Source organism: Maniola hyperantus, chromosome 18 (genome assembly GCF_902806685.2).
Source record: "Maniola hyperantus chromosome 18, iAphHyp1.2, whole genome shotgun sequence".
Lineage (NCBI taxonomy): Eukaryota > Metazoa > Arthropoda > Insecta > Lepidoptera > Nymphalidae > Maniola > Maniola hyperantus.
Genome location: NC_048553.1, coordinates 7481098 through 7502558, shown reverse-complemented (window position 1 = coordinate 7502558; position 21461 = coordinate 7481098). Strand labels below are relative to the sequence as shown.

General features: G+C 43.3%; 1 protein-coding gene across 1 annotated transcript in view; it reads left to right on the top strand.

The window, feature by feature from the left end:
* The window catches only part of LOC117990468 (uncharacterized), a 76914-nt gene that overhangs the window by 24418 nt on the left and 31035 nt on the right, over positions 1-21461 (top strand). Inside the window, exons 3-4 of the mRNA XM_034977923.2 lie at positions 2350-2397; positions 14896-14969. Coding sequence (XP_034833814.1) covers positions 2350-2397; positions 14896-14969 — 122 coding nt within the window. The remainder of the gene's footprint in view (positions 1-2349; positions 2398-14895; positions 14970-21461) is intronic.

Below are 21461 nucleotides of genomic sequence, written 5' to 3'. Positions count from 1 at the left end.
TAAAAAGGTTAAGTTGTGAACTAATCAAAATTAGTAGCCATTTCGGTTATGTTATTTTCTTGTGTGGACTATTATTTCAAAAGCTGTTTCAGAGCTGTGTCTACTGTCTAATAGCAATATACCTAGCATTCCGCAGAATTCAGCTAAGTATGTCAATGTCAATTTCTGCAAGATTTAGGTGAAGCTGAAATTGTCTTGCTGCGAGTGTCTCCAAGTGTTTTGCCGAAGCTAACTTCTGCAATTTTTATTGATAGAGGACACTTGACTTAGACCTCACCCAGAGATTTAATATATCAAATCCAGCAAAATGGGCTCACCAGTTACGCTTTTCGGCGGTTTTCAGTCAAATCAGATTTTTTTTTTTAAATCGTAAAAACAAGCGCTTAGTACGGGAGCTTGTATGAAATACTTGCATGTGACGTCACAATGATTTGATGCACTTTTTTAGTTTGATCGATAATTTAAAATGGTTATCACACATAAAACTAACAAAGGACGTGGGTTTTATTAGAAGTTACGTATTTTGGAAGACCCTGTATTTAGGTAATAATCACTCACTGAGAAATAATTGATTGTTGACGGAGGCAAATACCGTACTATTAATAACTGTAGGTACACATCTATCAACGTCTGTTTTAAAGTAGATGCATGAACAGAATACATAATAATATTACATGTATCTATTGAAGTTTTATTGGTTTTAGTATGATATCAAGCAGATATAAACCGTCGAATAGGTGTACATGGGTTTACTGCGCGTATATCGTCGTCGGTAAACAGGATTTAAGGGTGGTTGCGGTATCATGAGCATGCGTGCCACGAATATGAGATAAAGTAAACTCACAAAAGATCTTTGCCGCTATAATAGATACAGTTCTTGCAATTCACGAAGGCTGCTGAACTTTACTGGTGGTAACGTCGTTTACATGGTAATTGCGTAAGTGTGCGTGCATGTCGGACCCATCAGTCGCGACTCGCGAGCAAGCGCTATCAAACGCACACATGTGTACCTCACGTAGGTAACCAATAAAATATGCCTAATGCACAACAATATATTAATTATTTGTTCAAGCGTATTTACCGAGGAAAATAGAATAAATAGTAGTTAGGTATTTACACTATCAATCACGAGAAACAATGATGGATTATCGCAGTTACGATGTCAGGGCCTGCTGCCTTTATTTGAAGGACTAGTAACCATTCGAAACACGTGTTACCATCTAAAAGCTCTAATTGAATGATTGTTAGACCCGAGGCGCATTGGCGGACAGTCAGTATCACGAAGTGACAATTCTAAACTGTATGAAGGTATAGGTACATATTATGTAGATTCATCTAGATTAGATATTATCATTCAGATAGATCAACTTCACTATATTGTAATGTAGGCACCTAATGTACTTTGTGTAGAGGAAAATGAAATACCTAATGAAGAATACGCGCGCCGAAACGCATCGATTAAAATATATTATTGAATTTGTTCCTCACAAATTAAGTAGAGAAGAAAGTTTACATCGCTATATTAGTAACGTGACTTCCGCTTTCCCGCAATGTGTCTTGACTCTTGAGTCGTACACTGATGTGATCTTTGCAGTATTATTATAGGTTAGTCTTACATGTAGGTTCCTACTTAGGTATACCTGGTCTACTGTTACCGAATTTAGTACGGAACCCTCGTTGCGCGAGCCTGACTCGCACTTGGCCGGTTTTTTTCTATAGAGACAAGTTAGCACCTACTGCAATCACACCAGGTGGTAAGTGAGGCAGTCTAAGAGAGCGCGCACTGCGGTGCGGCGAGTTGCGGTGCGATTTAAAATCAACTACGATCCGTTGCGAAATTGATTCCGCAGTGCGTGCGCTTATATGTAGTTCTATAGTTCAAATATTTTGCTGGAAAAAAGCGTACGGAAATTTACCGTGGTGTTCAGATCGAAGCGGGCTAACCTGGAAAAGGTAGATATGTCAGTTTTCATTAGACCGATAGGTACCCTTTTGGTTTCTACACGGCATCGCACCGGAACGCTAAATCGCGATTGGCAGCATGGCTTTGTCGGTATGGTGGTAACTAGCCACGGGCGAAGCCTCCCACCAGACCAGACCAGAGAAAATTTAGAAGTTATAAAATTGCAAATTCCCCCTGCCAAGAATCGAACCCGGGACCTCCCAAGTCCCACTAATAAGACCACAGGCGCTCACCACTGCGCCAGGGAGGTCGTCAACGTCACGGTACTTACATTACGCCCAACACGCCTTTCATCAAACAGTGTAGTGTGTTAATGTTTCTGCCATAAAGAAGGTTAGACAGAATGTACGTACTTATTAAATTAATTTCGAAATTGTTTGTTTCAGAACATGGTGGAACACAAATCAAAGGCGGTTATATGCTACGGTACAAACGTAAGTAGCTCTCGTAGCCGACTCGCCAAAACTTCGCACGCGTTGGCTGGGTCTGGAGGCTTACCTACTTATAATATGGGTACGACACGGGTGCCGAGACGAATCCCAAGCGTAACGAGGGATTTCAGAGTAACTCCCGAGCGTAGCGAGGGTGTTGCATCCTGCGTAAACTTGCGTAAACTTTTAAACTTGCTAACAATTTATGACGAAGCCATCGCAGCTCAGATTCTAAAAATTAATTGAAATTATTAAACGTGTGAGCGTTATAAGAAGTATTTCAAATTTAATTGAGTACGTCTATAGGTAGGACTTTTGAAATGTTCTCTACCACGCGTACCGTGTTTGAAAAGCAGATCACTTATTTAAAGCGAGTCACCGAGGCGGGCAGCGCGGCTTGTAATTAAACCACTTGGCAACGTTCAAATTCTGTGTTTCAAACGTTAAATTTGAATTTAATAAATTATAGAAGTCCTTTTGAAAACCAAAATTTAGCAGGTTCTCTGTAGTACTTAAAGACAAATATTTCCATGTAAAAACTATGTGCCAAGTCAGAAATTTTAGTATTAAATAATTCGTTTTAGACTTTTATTTTAGCTTCTTTCAAGGTTTTATTTGATCGAGTGAAGTACTTCAATCAATCAATCAATCAATTAATCAATCAATCAATCAATCAGTCAATCAATCAATCAATCAATCAATCAATCAATCAATCAATCAATCAATCAATCAGTCAATCAATCAATAATCAATCAATCAACCAACCAACCAATCAATCAATCAATCAATCAATCAACCAATCAATCAATCAATCAATCAATCAATCAATCAATCAATCAATCAATCAATCAATCAATCAATCAATCAACCAATCAACCAATCAACCAATCAACCAATCAATCAATCAATCAATCAACCAATCAATCTATGGTTTTTGAGGGTTTACGGACGGTATTTAAGCGGAAGTTGGATGAAATAAAAATGCACCAATGTAAGTGTAACGCTGTGGGGACATGCCGCCACACACTGGTTTAATTTTATAAACGATACATCGCGACGGCCGCCCGACCATGCGCCGCGTAATTAGTTTTGTCGTAGGTACTAATGACTATCGCAAAATGTAAAATTCAATCGTACGGTCAGCTTTGCTTTCGGTCGGCCGGCAAGTACATCTTGTATGGAAATAATATGTGTGTATTTATTTAGATTTAAGGTTTAGATTAATATTAATATTTATAAGTATTAGCTATAAGTTATAATGATAAATTTTAGTAACAGGTTTTAATTATAATAATAAGTTACTTTAAGTTAATTTGGATGTTATTATAATATGTAGTTAGTTAGTAGTAATTAGTAGAATATGTCGCCTACACCACCACCCCCCAGAGACCGTCAAGGGCGATAAAAATTTGTAAACTTGACTTGGCGGCCAGAACGAGTTTGATAGCCTTTAAGGTTGCATTTTTCCTGTGGCTGATCATCTTCGTTTGGAGTGGAGTCGCTTTTATCGGTCAGTAAGTAAGCTGGTTTAAGACGGTCTATGGAGACCGTTACCTGCTTGCCATTGACCAGCAAAGTGTAAACTTTTTCATTCCGAGATAATATTTTGTACGGCCCTGTGTAGGCAGGCTGTAACGAACCACGTGATGCGTCATCTCGAATGAAGGCTTGATCCGTGGTCGCCAGGTCTTTAAAAACAAATATTTTGTTTCTGCCATGGCGTGAAGCTGGCACGGGCCGTAAATTCTCGGCAAAAGAACGTAGGCGGGCCGTAAAATCTGTTATGTCAGTTGTACCATCTGCAGAGGAGTGAAAAAATTCTCCCGGCAGCCTCAAAGGTTCGCCATATAATAGCTCGGCCGAAGAAGCTTTCAGATCTTCCTTAAAAGCACTTCTTATTCCAAGAAGTACCCAAGGTAAAGACTCAGTCCACTTGTTGTTTGCGTGACAGACAATAGATGCTTTAAGTTGTCTGTGAAAGCGTTCGACCAAGCCATTACAAGAAGGGTGGTATGCTGTTGTCCTTTTATGCTCGAATCCAGCTATCTTTACCAGATAGCTGAACAGAGCTGACTTGAATTGGCGGCCGCGGTCTGTGACGACAGACTCTGGGCTGCCAAAGCGCGATATCCAACCCGATAGCAATGCCTTTGCCACTGTTTCAGCTGTAATATCCGTTATTGGTATGACTTCCGCCCATCTAGTGAAACGGTCTACTGCTGTCAGACAATAACGGTAACCTTCTGAAGGCGGTAAGGGCCCAACTATGTCTATGTGAATATTTGTGAAACGTGCGCGAGGCAAATTGTTTGTGCCTAAAGGCGCGGACACGTGTCGGCTTATTTTTGCACGTTGGCAAGACAGACACGATTGTGCCCACAACCTGCAATCTCTCCTAATGCCCGGCCAGACGAAGCGCTCTGCTATTAATTTGGCAGTTGCATTGATGCCTGGATGGCTGAGGGAGTGTAGGCTTTCAAAGACTTGTCTTCTTAGCTGCTTTGGTACAAATGGCCTGGGAGTCAATGTACTGACGTCGCAGTACACGAATGTCTGACTTCCAGGTAATTTTGTCCTTTGTAAACGCAGAGAAGATTTCTCTTTAAGGTAGTGCGCTAATTCCGGATCTGAAGGTTGACATTCTGCTAGAGACTCAAGACTGACGGGAGCATGAAGTTCATCCACTCTAGATAAGGTGTCGGCTACGGCGTTGTCCTTGCCAGAAATATGCCTTATGTCGGTGGTGAATTGTGCTATAAAATCTAGGTGTCTATACTGTCTAGGCGAACAGTTGGTTTTCCGTTCGTGAAAAGCAAAACTTATTGGCTTATGATCAGTATAGATCACAAAATGTCGAGCCTCTAGCATGTGTCTAAAATATTTAATTGCTTCATAGATCGCAAGCAATTCCCTATCGTATGGGGAATATTTCTGCTGTGAAGGAATTAGTTCTAATTTACCTACCCTAAACCCTAACCTAAACCTAAAGGTTCCCAATCCTCACCTTTTCTTTGTTGCAGAACTGCTCCGATAGCGACATCCGAGGCGTCTGTCACTAGTGCGAGCTCCGCTTGAAAGTTGGGATGTGCCAGCAATACTGCGTTGGCCAGACTATTTTTACAGTCCTGAAAGGTCTGAAGTGCATCGCCAGTTAGATTGATAGGTTGAGAACCCTTAGTCGCACCAACTAACAAATTGTGCAAAGGGGCCTGCGTTTGGGCTGCTTTAGGCAAAAACCGCCTATAAAAATTAAGCATGCCCAAAAACCTGCGTAGTTGACGGATGTCTTTAGGCTGTGGGAAATCCTTTATCACTTGTACTTTTGCATCAAGTGGCTTAGTTCCGTTCTCGGAGATATGATGTCCTAAAAATGTTACCTCCGATACGCCAAAGACACATTTCGATGTATTGATAAGCATACCGAAATCCTTCAACCTACCAAATATCTGGCGAAGATGTTCTTGGTGATCGACTTCATTTTTACAAAAAATTAAGAAGTCGTCCAGATAGCAGTAGCAGAAGTCGAGTCCCCGGGTCATCGTCTACGAATCGCTGGAACGTTTGCGCAGCGTTACGGAGACCGAATGTCATAAACGGGAACTTGTACAACCCGAAGGGCGTAGTTATCGCGGTCTTCGGGATGTCTTCGGGGCTGACAGGTATCTGATTATAGGCCTACACCAGGTCTATTGTACTGAAAATTTTACAACCAGCTATGCTGTGGGCAAAATCGTGGATGTGCCTGATCGGATACCTGTCAGGGATCGTCCTGGCATTCAGCCTCCGGTAATCACCACAAGGGCGCCATCCGTTGTTTTTATTGGGAGCCAAGTGTAGAGGGGATGACCAAGGGCTCTCCGACGGCCTAGCTGTTCCGATCTGCAACATTGTGTGGAACTCTTGCCGTGCGATTTTTAATTTATCCGGCGCTAGGCGCCTTGGCTGGCAGGAGACAGGAGGTCCAGGGGTCGTGCGAATATGGTGTACAGTGCTGTGTGGTATGATGCGTAACGTACCTGCCGGACGAGTAATTTCCGGAAACTCTTCTAATATTTTATGATACGTAGACTGACCAGTTATTACCTTTACAGATGAAATGCAATTAGGTTGGGCGATTGACGCAGTTGTTCTTACATTAGTGTTGCTATCGATTAAACATTGATTTTGACAGTCTACCACTAACTTATAGAATCAGTGGCGGTCACAAGGTTTGAAGCTAGGGTAGGCATTAAAAAAATAAAAAAAAATTAAACATTCTACACCAAATACCAAAATTTCAGGATTGTAACTCATTTCGTCTAGGAGCTAGGGACCCATGACAGACGGATAGAAAGACAGCAGAGTGACATTAATAAACCCTAAAAAGCGGCCAAGTGCGAGTCAGGCTCGCGCAATAAGGGTTCCGTACTGCAGTCACAATTTTTCGACATTTTGCACGATAATTCAAAAACTATGATGCATAAAAATTAATAAAAATCTGTTTGAGAATGCACAGGTGAAGCCCTTTTATATGATACCCCACTTGATATAGTTATCTTACTTTGATAATTGAAAATACTAATTATTTAGTTTATGACCACAATTTAATTTTTTTTGTGTGATGTAACCACAAATTCACGTTTTTCAGATTTTTCCCCTAATACCAGCTATAAGACCCACCTACCTACCAAATTTCATGATTCTAGGTCAACGGGAAGTACCCTGTAGGTTTCTTGACAGACAAACAGACAACAAAGTGATCCTATAAGGGTTACGTTTTTTCTTTTAAGGTACGGAACCCTAAAAATGAGGTTGTTAAATTAATAGGTAAATATAGGTACAAGTCCTTAAGTAAACACAATAGTTCATTTTAAAAAAGAAAATCAGATTGTTCATTATAAGGAGTAGTTAGTTGTTTAGGTAAGCTATACAAATTTATGGAATTCTAATTAAATCGACTCTGTAAATCTACGTCAGAATATTTTGATTATTGTGGTAACGATCGTGTATAGTATATAAAACAAACCCTAAATTGATTATATTTATCACTTACTTACCTAGATTCGAAAAAGTTCTGAACCGGAGATATAATAACCTCAACATTTCCAACGCTTGTTAAATTGATTAGCGAACAATACCAATTTAATCATTCTGTTATCACTAGGTACACTAATAAGATCTCACACACATAACCTGCAAGTAATATTCACTTTTTACAAAGAAAACTATTCTTGTTGTCGATCAAAACAAACAAACTTTCTTGAAAACAGCTCGAGTGCCAAACTGACAACAGAAAGCGCGCGCCGCGCAGCGCGCACTTCGCCGGAGACGGCGCGAAAATACAAAATCAAAAAACAAACTTTATAATTTCTTAGAATTTAAAACGTACTTAAATTTATGGAAAATAAAATAATATCAATAAATTAACAACATTGAAAAAGTAGAGAATCATAATAAATATAGTTTTTATAGCAATAGATAAAATACTCATTTGTTTACATGAACTTACGAATTTAAATCACGCGCGGTTTTCAAAACAATATGTCTGATACAAATTTCTCTCTTGTGATTGGACAGAAGTACTGCTTATTTGGGCCCGTTAACGACGGGTCATTTGACGCACACATTAACAGATTTCGAGGTGAATTGTGTCACACATATAAACGTTTTCTTGTAAGCCGTAAGCATTTCGGTCCTCAGCTTTTTCGTCCGATGTCGACCGCGCAATCACAATCGCGACCGCTCGTGATCGTTTTGAACGGGCGTGCGCGAGTTTTTGAAGAAGAGGTGTGTGTAATATTAATATTATTATTTAATAATAATTATTTTATGTATTATTTTTTAAATAATGTTATACTAACAATATTATTTAACATTAATTATGTAAGTTTTTTTTTTTGTAAAGTCTTTCATATAAGTTTGAACATGTCTAATGGTAGGGTAAGCAGTGCTTTTATGCCTCTATGACCTGCACGCCACTGTATAGAATACAAGAAAGTCAACACCGATAATTGGTCTTGTCACATCAGCGACCAAGAAACGCCACAAAGAATTACGACGGAGTCCGAGATCTAGGTTAAAGTTCACGTATCCGTAAGTCTCTATGGGCGTACCTTTGGCTACACTTAATTGGTAATTCGCACGTTTAAAAGTACCTATAAGTAAGGACCGAGGGAAGACGCAGACGTCACTTCCTGTGTCTACCAAAAACTGAATCTTCGTGGTCCGGTCCGTGACAAATAGGCGACCCACAGCAGGGGGAGGGCAATCGTCGGTCGCCATTAGCGACTGCCCTTGCTATTTTCCGTAGCACAATAATAATTAATAATTATAGTTTGTAAGCATTGATTTATAAACAGTTTAATTTATTACTCAATAATAACGAAATACCTACTTTAAAGGTACCTTTTTGTAAAGTGGCAACTCTGGTAATGTTTTGTCATTATAACCAACACCGAATATGAATTTAATCAAATAATAATTTATTTATTTAATAATTTAATCTACGATAAAGTCTTATAAAACTAATTTTGTATAAAAAAATAACTAATTAAATTACTAAGTTTTGCATAGGTCACATTTCTAGACACACATAAAACATTCAGGTAATCACATGCCGATGTAGGTAGGTCTTACAGCACAAGTAAAGAAAAAATCCGAAAACCGTGAATTTGTGGTTACATCACAAGAAAAAAATTAAAATAGGTCTGTTCATGAACAAATATTGGTATTTTCAACATTCAAAGTAAGATTACTATACCGAGTGGGGTTACCGATATGAAAGAGCTTTACTTGTACATTCCAAACAGATTTTTATTTATTTTTATGCCGCATGCAATGCCGTGCAATATGTCGAAAAAATACGACTATAGTACGGGGCCCACGGCGCGCGAGTCTGACTCGCACTTGGCCGGTTTTTATACTTGGTAGGTAAGTAGGTAATTTAAGTTACATAATATCTAAATGAGATGAGATGAAATCCATATGTTAAATACCTTTATCCCTCGTTATCTTCGTTTCTTTTACCTTTTTATCTCAAACAAACCTACCTAGTAGGTATATCAAAAGATCTTTCGCTAATCTGAAAATATAAAAAGGCGAATGTAAAAACATAAAAATAATATACCTACCAACTTATTTATATATTTTAAGAGAATACCCATCTCTAAAGAAATCAAGCTTTTTATAACGTTAACCTTTATAAAAAACCGGCCAAGTGCGAGTCAGACTTGCGCACCGAGGGTTCCGTACCTACTCGGGTATTTTTGAAATTTTGCACGATAAATCAAAAACTATTATGCGTAAAAACACATAAAAATCTGTTTTAGTATGTACAGGTAAGGCCCTTTCATAATATTATGATACCCGACTTGGTATAGTTACCTTTACTTTGAAAATTGAAAACACAAATTATTTGTTCATGAACACATTTTAATTTTTTTGTGATATTTTACAAATTCACGGTTTTCGACTTTCCCCTTAAGATCTACCTACCTGCCAAACTTCATGATACTAGGTCAACGGGAAGTACCATATAGGTTTTCTTGACAGACAGACGATGGTCAGGTTAGACGATGTTATTCCTTGCAGGCACACGAGTTTGCAGGTGTCAATTATTGGAAGTAAAGAAAAGATACAGGTACGTGCCTTGCCTGGTGTCGAACCTCCGAACCCCCATATAAGAGGCCAACGTCTTAACCACTAAAAAGGCTGTCTCCTCTGTTTAATAAATACTGAATGAATATTGACAGAATATAAAAAACCCTAAAAACGATCAAAGATTAGGTATTTGGCAATATAATGATCGTCCCTTGAAAAAGTTTGTACATGGTACAAATGGCGATATAAAGAAATTGGTTAGTAGGTATCTAAGTATAATAGACATGCTCGCAAGCCCGTATGGAGAGTTGCGATTTTCCGGCCCGGTCGACCCTGTAATGACTACGAGGAGAACTGCAATTTTCTATGGAATACGCTGCAATTTTTAAAAGAAAAATGTTCACAATACTTGCTAAAGCTTTAAATAATATTTTACTGGTACCTACTGCGTTTGTTGCCAGTTGTTTTTTTTGTTGTGTTTTCCTCAGTAGAGTCTGCTTCTCGAACCAGGCGGGCGGTGGTTAAAGTATTGACGTAGCATAAGCTCCACATGTCCTACGCATGTCCTAAGTAAAATACCTAGACATCTGAATTTTTACCGCCTTGAGACGTGATCCGAGCTATGACTGTCCACTCATTGCCCTCTAACTGTTATTCGTCCAGCTACGTCGGTTACTATGGTTCTTCTAGGTACCAGATTACCTAATTTTTGATTTGATCACGTAACAATACCTACTCCGCGCACATGAGTTACTTTTATAAAAATCAAGTGCGAGTCGGATTCCCACACGAAGGACTCCGTACCATCGCACAACAAATTTTAATTTTTTTAAATTTTCAAGGCGGCCATTTTTAAATTCTGATAATTTGTTGTAAGAGTGGTAATCGAAATACAATTCTGTGAAAATTTCAAGTCTCTACCTATTACGGCTCACGAGCTATACAGCCCGCTGACAGACAGACGGACCGACTATTTAGACGGACGGATTATTTATTAATATGTAAGTATTTATTTCATTATGTAGGGCGTGGTACTGTTTACACAACACAAGTGGGTACCTAACAAACTAACTCTCCTACGACGCAAAGCATTTCATCTCTATCATATTGAGGAAACTTATATTATAAACGGTCCCTTGCAAATTTCATAAATCATTGCGAGTTATCAACACTCGTCACTCCGGCGGGTACGACTTCTGACGGACGATTGTGATTCGTGACATGCCGCAAGCCGATCGGAATCGTATGGTTACTAATAGTAGGTAAATACACAATTATTATATAAGCGCAAATTTTTTATTTCTGTGGGACGCCCTAACATAACTACATCATCTTCATCAACCCACATCGCCGGCCCACTACTGAGCACGGATCTCCTCTTAGAATGAGAAAGGTGGCCAAGGCTATCACCGTTTATAGTATTACTAGCTTATGCTCGGGTCTCTGTCCGCGTGGACTACATAAATTTCAAACCCCCATTTAACCCACTAGGGGTGGAGTTTCAAAAATTATGCTTACTTAATGGATAGGTACCTACTCTTTACAAAGAATACACCCTCCGAATTTCATGTCTCTAGGACCAGCGGTTTAGGCTGTGTGTTGATATGTAAGTCAGTCAGTCAGGACTTTGAATTTTATAAATGCGAAAGTAGCTAATTCCGTTTTTCTCTGTTTGTTATTTTTTCACGGCTTAATCGCTGAACTAATCTTAAAGTTTGGCACAAAGATACTTAGTTGATAGAGTGATTTTCAGAAACGAATGCATCAGTCAATAGGTAAATACCTACCAAAGCATAACACTATTATTTCGTACTCAATGATTTAAATTAGAATAGTTCGAGATACAGGACCAATCTATTCCGATAGACGAATCACAATGCCACTAGAAATCGTGTTTCTGTATCGCTCGTAGACTGGAATTGATGAAGTTCATATTTTATCAGAATTCGATAATCCCTAGCGTAGTGCTTTTGTAGGTCTTATTGCTTTATGTTATACTTCTGACTTTTAAATCGGTACTACTTGGTAAGTAGTTATTCGGTTAGTAGACAAACGTTTTATAATCTATTAAGTATACCTACTATAAAAGAAAAACTGACTTGACTGACGGATCTCGCACAGCTCAAACCACTGGAAGGATCGGGCTGCAAGGAGACCAGTTTTGGGTCCAGTCTTGGGCACACCCTTGTTACAAAAAAAATTGAGAAAAATTTCTATTTTATGATAAACCACAAAAAATTATTTGAATTTACTGTTGCTAAATACTTATAGAGAAATAAAAACGGAAATGTCTGTGTTTTTGTCAAGATTATTACTGCGATTGTAATTTGTAAGTTAACGATGTACGGGAGTTGGTCGGTCTCCTTTGGCATGGACATGGGTAGTATTCACGTTGCTTTTGGTCGTTCGAATGGCTGGTTCGATCACTATTCGATCACTTCGATGCCGTCTTTTGTCAAAGTCAATTAAAACCCTTACAGAAACAGGAAACCCGTAATCGAAACAATAAATTGGCGTCAACGCGTCATTTTACTAACTAACATGGTTGCGGTCAATTAGTATAGATGCACGTCTATTCCATTAGGGCAAAGCTCACTATAGTACGCGGCAGAAAATATTTACTGTACATCGACCTTAAGAGTGAGATAGCGGTTTCGTAGAGCGGTGTCTCTGTCGTTGAGACTGACAAAACGTCATATAGTTACAGAGTTACAGAGACTTAACGGTCTACAAAGTCGAAATCTCACTCTAAAGTTCGATGTACAATATTTTCTGCCGCGTACTGTAGGCGCTATGCAAATAAGACTCCTACAAATCCAACAACTGACAATCAAAAAGTGTAATTTATTACCTATTTTGAATAAATTATTTGATTTTGTTTTTTTGACAACAACGCGCGATGATGGGCCACTACCCATTGGCGCGGCGGGGGCAATCTCACACTATAAAGGACTACTTGTCCGCGGGGGACCAAAATTGATCACTTCAAGCACACGATGACTAATAATATGGCGAAAACTGCCGTAAAAGACGAGACTTTTGTCCTCCTACTTTGTGTTTGGCTGAGATATTTTCGAACTTTTCAAAAATAAGATTTCTGCGCAGATAAATCTGCGAGCTTATAAAAGCGGTAGTAAGTACTGTATCGTTATTTGACTCGTAACTTATTAACGATAACATAACGGTAGGTAGGCACTATTGAAACGCTACGAAAAACATTTTTTTTTAAATTTTATTCAGATACAAGTTTGTCCTTGACCTCACCTCATTTGATCTCACCTGGTGGTAAGTGATGAAGCAATCTAAGATGGAAGCGGCATAAGCTGGAAGGGTTATGGCAGTTTTTATTAAACCCATAACCTGTTGGTTTCTACACGGCATCGTACCGGAACGCTACATCGCTTGGCAGTAGGGTGGTAACTAGCTACGGCTGAAGCCACAAGACCAGACCAGAGAAAATTTAGAAATAGTAAAATTGGAAATTTGCTTTGCCGGCAATCGAACCCGGGACCGCCCACTAATAAGACCACCTCACCTCACCTGGCGCTCACCACTGCGCCAGGGAGGTCGTCAAATCGATTCGGTCCCTGCAGGTTTATGGCTGGTTCGATCACTATTCGATCACTTCGATGCCGTCTTTTGTCAAAGTCAATTAAAACCCTTACAGAAACAGGAAACCCGTAATCGAAACAATAAATTGGCGTCAACGCGTCATTTTACTAACTAACATGGTTGCGGTCAATTAGTATAGATGCACGTCTATTCCATTAGGGCAAAGCTCACTATAGTACGCGGCAGAAAATATTTACTGTACATCGACCTTAAGAGTGAGATAGCGGTTTCGTAGAGCGGTGTCTCTATCGTTGAGACTGACAAAACGTCATATAGTTACAGAGTTACAGAGACTTAACGGTCTACAAAGTCGAAATCTCACTCTAAAGTTCGATGTACAATATTTTCTGCCGCGTACTGTAGGCGCTATGCAAATAAGACTCCTACAAATCCAACAACTGACAATCAAAAAGTGTAATTTATTACCTATTTTGAATAAATTATTTGATTTTGTTTTTTTGACAACAACGCGCGATGATGGGCCACTACCCATTGGCGCGGCGGGGGCAATCTCACACTATAAAGGACTACTTGTCCGCGGGGGACCAAAATTGATCACTTCAAGCACACGATGACTAATAATATGGCGAAAACTGCCGTAAAAGACGAGACTTTTGTCCTCCTACTTTGTGTTTGGCTGAGATATTTTCGAACTTTTCAAAAATAAGATTTCTGCGCAGATACATCTGCGAGCTTATAAAAGCGGTAGTAAGTACTGTATCGTTATTTGACTCGTAACTTATTAACGATAACATAACGGTAGGTAGGCACTATTGAAACGCTACGAAAAACATTTTTTTTTAAATTTTATTCAGATACAAGTTTGTCCTTGACCTCACCTCATTTGATCTCACCTGGTGGTAAGTGATGAAGCAATCTAAGATGGAAGCGGCATAAGCTGGAAGGGTTATGGCAGTTTTTATTAAACCCATAACCTGTTGGTTTCTACACGGCATCGTACCGGAACGCTAAATCGCTTGGCAGTAGGGTGGTAACTAGCTACGGCTGAAGCCACAAGACCAGACCAGAGAAAATTTAGAAATAGTAAAATTGGAAATTTGCTTTGCCGGCAATCGAACCCGGGACCGCCCACTAATAAGACCACCTCACCTCACCTGGCGCTCACCACTGCGCCAGGGAGGTCGTCAAATCGATTCGGTCCCTGCAGGTTTACATTTGCACACATTCAGTACAATAAAAGTTATGAACTCTATTCATACTCCATTTCACAATGGCGTAAAATGAATTCATCGAATATTGAACTAGCTTAGCTGCAAGCGTGCGGTATGAATGTAAACGTTATTGTTGCAGGGAAGTACTTGTGGAACACGTGGACGGAGGAGTGGGTGGTGTTGTACGACGACTCCACGATGGCCTGGTTCAAGGTTGGTGCACTGTTTTCTTCTCGTCAATATTGTTTGATTGATTTTAGTGTACCTATTTAGCCTTAAGTTTTGCGAACTCGTGCTTTACAACAAAACTCTTTAACGCAGAGCAAATGATGAGATCTAAGACCTTGCACTCACAACAATTTTTATAGGACGCGACAGGTCGAGATGGCAATCGGGGTGGGGACGTCCTTCGTCGTCGACGGCTTCCGCTCGAGATATCGCTTCTATTCAGCAGCTGCGCGGCTGATTTGTAGCAGCTTAGGCATAGACAAGTTCGAACCGGTCCGGGCACTCGTTTGGAAACATTTGCTTATTTCATAGCAGACATAGAGTTAGGTTAGAGCTTGTTCTTTAGATGGTAAAGAGGCTAGATGCTCAGAGACAGTAACCACTGTGCTCCCAGCTTTAGCCTAAAGGCTTTACGCAAACAATTTGAGAAGAGAAACAAAATCACACAGACGATAAAGTACCAACCTACTCATTCAACTTACGTCGGCTTTCGATTTGTTGATTGGGAAACTTTACTCCTCTGGGCACGAGCTCCAATAACCTCCGATAGCTTTATGTGCCTTCGTGTTGGCGAATTGCTTGAATTGGGAATTACTAAAGGTCGTCAATATTGCCACATTATTTAGGCTGTTGCAAATAGACCACGTGACGAAAACGGGCGAAAAAAAAGGGTGAAAACGTGGCTGACAAAAATTCCGTGTTCTTCTTCAAAGGGACTCAGGGGGGAGGGAAACAGATTTCCAAAAATTATTTTGAGAAAGTCGTCAGATATCCCAACCCTCTAGTAGTTGAGGCAGCATCTTACACCACCGATCGCAACAACCTTGCCGATAAAAGACGCCCTAAGCACGTCCTTAACGACTCCAACGATCAAGTCATGACCGACAATGCATCCTACTTTGTAGGACAACACACTAATCACAGCGTCTTCGCCGGCGAAGATGAGGTGCCCAATTTCTAACATCACCCGGACGTGGACTCAAGCCACGGCCTCGGGGTCGTACGGATTAACCAGTCCAACCAACTCATCCATCCCAACGTGATCCTAAGCCGTTAGACAAGCCTCACAGGAGGCGCACTTCAGAGGACGTTGCCCCCTAATCTCTCCAATTATTTCTTCGAGCCCTCCCCGGTGACGCCGTAGCGGCCCGTAGGGCCTACGCAGCATACTCAATCCGAAAAAAACAAAAAAAACAAGAACGCATTAGAACCGCACTCCTGCTGCAGTCACACTGTACAGCACAACGTCGACACAGCAGCGCTGTTCGTACATCTAATACCTATGCTCCTTAGTGTGTATAGTACGCGACAGGTCGAGATGGCAATCAGGGTATGTGGCGGGGGACGCCTCGCAGACCCGCACGTTACCCGCGCTCGCCCGCACCGGGCTTGCGCGGGGCTGTGAGTGTGCACTGTGCGGGTGTGCGGGGCGTTCCCTCCCCGATTGCCAGTTCAATGCCGGTATATACTATATATACATACGTCTTCCTATATTTCATAATTCTAGGGTCCAGGTTCCGTGAGTACACTAGACTAAGCGCAGCATAGGTCCACACCCCCGTCACCCAAGGGCGGGGACTCATATCAGGGCCACACCGTAGGTACTCACCTCCCTGCCTTTGCAGGGAGGACCTTTATCGCCACCGGGTCCACTATGGGCCCTAACCATCCCGATAAACTCACTCCCGGGCCCCATCTGGGCCCGGATTTCCCCCAGACCATATTCAAAGACGTCGACATGAATGCTCTCATCGCCGACCTGGCAACCCGAGACCCCAACTACCTTGAAAAATTTAAGGTAGATCCGAGCCGTACGCCTACGCGCTACGACCGTCCCCCGGCATCTCCTCCCTCGGCCACGGCCATGGAGGAAGATACCTCAACACCGACCGACCTTACGGAGCCTCACTCCAAGACCCCAGCTGGGCCATCTGCCCAAAAACCAATCCCGACTTACTCCAAGGAGCCTCACTCCGAAACATCACCGGCCTCCTCCGAAACAGAGGAGTTTACCACAGTCCAAACAAAGGCCCAATAGCGAAAGCTAAAGGCCTCCAAGTCCCACGCAAACCCACCTAAAAACGTGGGCGTTGCAGCCCCCTCAGGGCCCGGTACCCGGCCCACAACCTCCCAGGCGACCCCCGAGGAGGAGTCGGATGACTTCCCCATGGAGGAACCGCCAAGGGAAAAGTCCCTCCTCTCTTCATCAGAGAGAAACTTAGCTGGCAGCGTATCCTGCCATTATTAGACCAGCAGGGTATCTCCTTCACGAGTGCCCGCTCGACCGCTGTAGGCATTAAAGTTCAATGCCCAACTTCAGGCGACCATCGCCTTCTTACTAAGACTCTCCGTCAAGAGAATGTAGGGTTCCATACCTACGCTCTTCCCGACGAACGCGTTCTACGCGTAGTCATTCGCGGCCTTCCAAAAGAGCTCAACACCGACCACATAAAGACGGACCTCCTTTCCCAGGAGCTGCCAGTTCTGGAGGTTCACAGGATGTACCATCCTAGAACCAAAGTCCCCTACGAGATGGTGCTCGTAACATTAGAACTTTCCCCCGAGGGAAAGAAAATAAATAATATTACCTCAGTATGTTGTCTAACCGGCCTCAAAATTGAGCCCCCCCATAACCGCGGCAGGATGGGCCAGTGCCATCGCTGCCAACTGTATGGCCATTCCGCAAGGAATTGTTTCGCCCACCCTAGGTGCGTTAAGTGCCTAGGGGACCACGGCACCTCCAACTGCCCCAGGACGAAACCGACCGAGGAGCCCCCAAGCTGTGTCCTTTGCAGGTCTCAAGGGCACACCGCGAACTATCGCGGATGCCCTAAAGCCCCCAAAGAACAAAAGCGAAGGGTCAAACCGGCCGGCCGCAAACCTGCTGCGGCTCCCCAACCCACCAAGAAATTCATCCCTGCGCCGGCTCCGGCAACCAACGCATGGGAAAAACCCCTTCCCAGGGCTAACTCCCCTGCACCTAAGCCTACCCAGGCACCCTCGGCCAAGCCCGCTCAACCAGCTTCGGCCAAGGCTTCCGCGCCTACGCCTAAGCCCCAGCCCCAACCAGAGCAATCCCTCCAAACATCCGCAGTGACTAACGCTGCGGATAATCTTCGACTAATCCAAACTGTCCTCGCCTCTATTAACATAGTGGAGATGGAAGTTTTTGCCCGGACCTTCAGAAAGGATCCCGCCTCAGCGATTTCCCAACACTTGGGCCTTCTTATCTCGATCAACAATCTCAATAAAACCATTAATGGATAGTACAACCAAAGGTAGATTAAAACCCCACTCCTTAGTAGTCGCGTTCTACAACGCGAACGGCCTTATCGACCAAATGGACGAAGTCCGCGAATTTGTATGTGCACATCAAACCGACATTCTCCTAGTGCAAGAGACCTTCTTGAAACCTAGTAGAAGTAATCCTAAAATGGCCAATTTTAATATAGTCAGAAACGACAGGGCCACTGCTAAGGGTGGCACTGCCATATACTACAGAAGGGCTCTTCACTGCACTCCTCTCGATCCTCCACAACTAACCAATATGGAAGCTTCCATATGTCAGGTGAGTATGACTGGCCATCCGTCGGTCATACTAGCATCCGTCTATCTCTCTCCCTCGAAAGATCTGTTAGAAAGCGACATCCGCGCGCTCCTCTCATTAGGAGACTCCGTCATCGTGGCCGGAGACCTTAAACGCCAAACATCAAAGTTGGAATTGCCGCTCCCCGAACTCACGAGGACGCCAACTCGAAAGACTGACGCACCGCCCCGATCTTAACTTCATAGTTATAGCCCCTGACACACCGACTCGTTATCCAATGACCGACAATTCAACAGACAGACCGGACATACTCGATATAGCTCTTCTAAAGAACATCGCCCTTCAGGTGAGTCCTTTGGAGGTGCTGTCCGTGCTAGGTTCAGACCACCGTCCCGTCCTAATGCGGCTAGGACCCCCGCCCACCGCGGCCCCCCCGACCAAAACAGTCATTGACTTCAAGAAGTTCTCAGAGCATCTTAAGTCTATAGACTCAGTGCACATCTCTCAAATTCCTGACATTATAGGTAGTCTAGATGAAGCGCATGCAGCCTCACTGCACCTTACTAATCATATCCACGATGCTCTAGGCGCCTGCTCCCGACAGATGCTGAACGGTTTCACCCGTCGACAGTTGCCGGACGACGCCAGAGAGCTCATCACCATCAAAAACGCTAAACGTAGAGCCCATGACGCATGTCCTAACGCCGACAACCGGAGAGAACTCTGGAGAGCCCAGAGGGAGGTAAAGGCTCGCCTTGCCGAACTCCGCGACGAACAATGGGACAGGAAGCTGAGTGAGCTCAAGCCATCGCATGTAGCCTACTACAGCCTGGCGAGAGCTCTCAAAGCCGACCCTGTCTCGGCCACTCCTCCGCTTTTACGTCCCAATCAACCGCCCGCCTTTGAAGATGTCGATAAGGCCGAATGCTTGGCCGATTGCTTAGAAGCCCAATGCTCCCCGAGCACCATCTCTGTAGACAAGTCCCACATAGAACTAGTCGAAAACAAAATAGCATCTATCTTCTCTTCCGCCCCAGGTGGCGATCCAATCCTCCCGACGAATAGCGGCGAAGTTCGTCAAATTATCAAAGAATTTCACGCCAAAAAAAAGCCCCAGGCCCCGACTCTATTAATAACAAAACTCTAAAGTTACTCCCCGACGTATTAATCAACCTCCTGGTTGTCATTTTTAACACCCTCATGGCGGGATGCTCCTTCCCCGACAGGTGGAAAGAAGCTACCGTTATAGGCATCCCCAAGCCAGGGAAACCTAGGAACCTCCCTACTAGCTATCGCCCCATTAGTTTGCTCAACACCCTTGGCAAGGTGTATGAGAAAGTCATCCTTAACCGACTTAGGTCCGTCGTAGAGGAGAAAAACCTCCTCAACGACGAGCAATTTGGCTTTCGAACCAGACACTCATGTGTTCACCAAGTGCACCGCCTCACGGAGCACATTCTTCTCGGTTTCAACCGATTCAAAACGAGAGGCATCCCAACGGGAGCCCTCTTCTTCGATGTAGCCAAAGCCTTCGACAAGGTGTGGCACGCCGGCTTGATCTACAAGCTTTACCATCTTGGCGTGCCCGAAAGACTCGTACGTTTACTACGAGAATTTCTCACCAATCGAACTTTTCGCTACCGTCTGGATGGGACCCTATCCTCCCCAAGACCTCTCCGAGCTGGAGTCCCTCAGGGCTCCCTGCTCTCGCCAGTTTTGTACGCGCTGTACACCAGCGACATTCCCAGATCCCCTCATGTTCATATAGCCCAGTTCGCGGATGACACCGCTCTATACAGCTCCGACTTAAACTACCGAAACGTTAAAGCTCGACTCCAAAAGGCAGTCAGTAGCCTAGGCCACTGGTTCCGCCTTTGGAGGATAGAGGTTAACCCGGAGAAAAGCGCAGCAGTGCTCTTTCAAAAGTACAAAAGGATTTCACAATACAAACTTCGACAGACTGAAATAACTCTTTACGACCGCCCCATACCCTGGCAAACTAATACCAAGTACTTGGGTGTAACCTTTGATGACAAGATGAGCTTCGCCGCGCACATTCGTAGACTCCGCAAGAACGCAGCGTATGTGCTTTCCCGTCTCTACCCCATGATTTGCGCAAAAAGCAAAATGTCACTTCGACATAAAGTCACGCTATACAAAACGTGCATCCGCCCAATAATGTCTTATGCCTGTGTTGCATTTGCACACCTGCGGCCCTCATCTCTTAAACCTCTCCAAGTCCTACAGAATAAGTTTATGCGTACGGCCACTGGCTCCCCGTGGTACATGCGCAACGTGGACCTCCACAGAGACCTCCAACTGCCGACAATAGCTCATTACTTTAAACAGCTTTCCAAAAACTATTTTGAGAAAGCCATTAGACACCTCAACCCCCTAATAGTTGAGGCAGCGACATACACCCCCGACCGAAACGACCCCCCTGACAAAAGGCGCCCTAAGCACGTCCTTAACGATCCCGACGATCAAATCATGACCGACAATGCTCCCTATCTCGTAGGGCTACACAATCCAACCTTATCACAGCGTCTTTGCCGGCGAAGACGAGGTCCCCGATTTCTAACGTCACCCGGACGTGGGCTCACGCCACGGCCTCGGGGGCGTACGGACCAACCAGTAGTCCAACAACTCCGCCCATCCCAACGTCATCCTAAGCCGTGGTCCGAGCCTCACAGGAGGCGCCCTTAGGAGGACGTTGCCCCCCGACCTCTCGAATTATTTCTTCGAGCCCTAGGGCTCACCTCCAGGCGGAGCTTCGCGCTCGCCAACCCCCCCGGTGACGCTGTAGCGGCCATTAGGGCCTACGCAGCATAGTCAATTCGAAACAACACTATATTTCATATTACTACGTCTGCGAGCCGCGTTGGACACGTTGGACGCGCGTAGTGTCTGTCCAAGCCCTTATTCGAGAT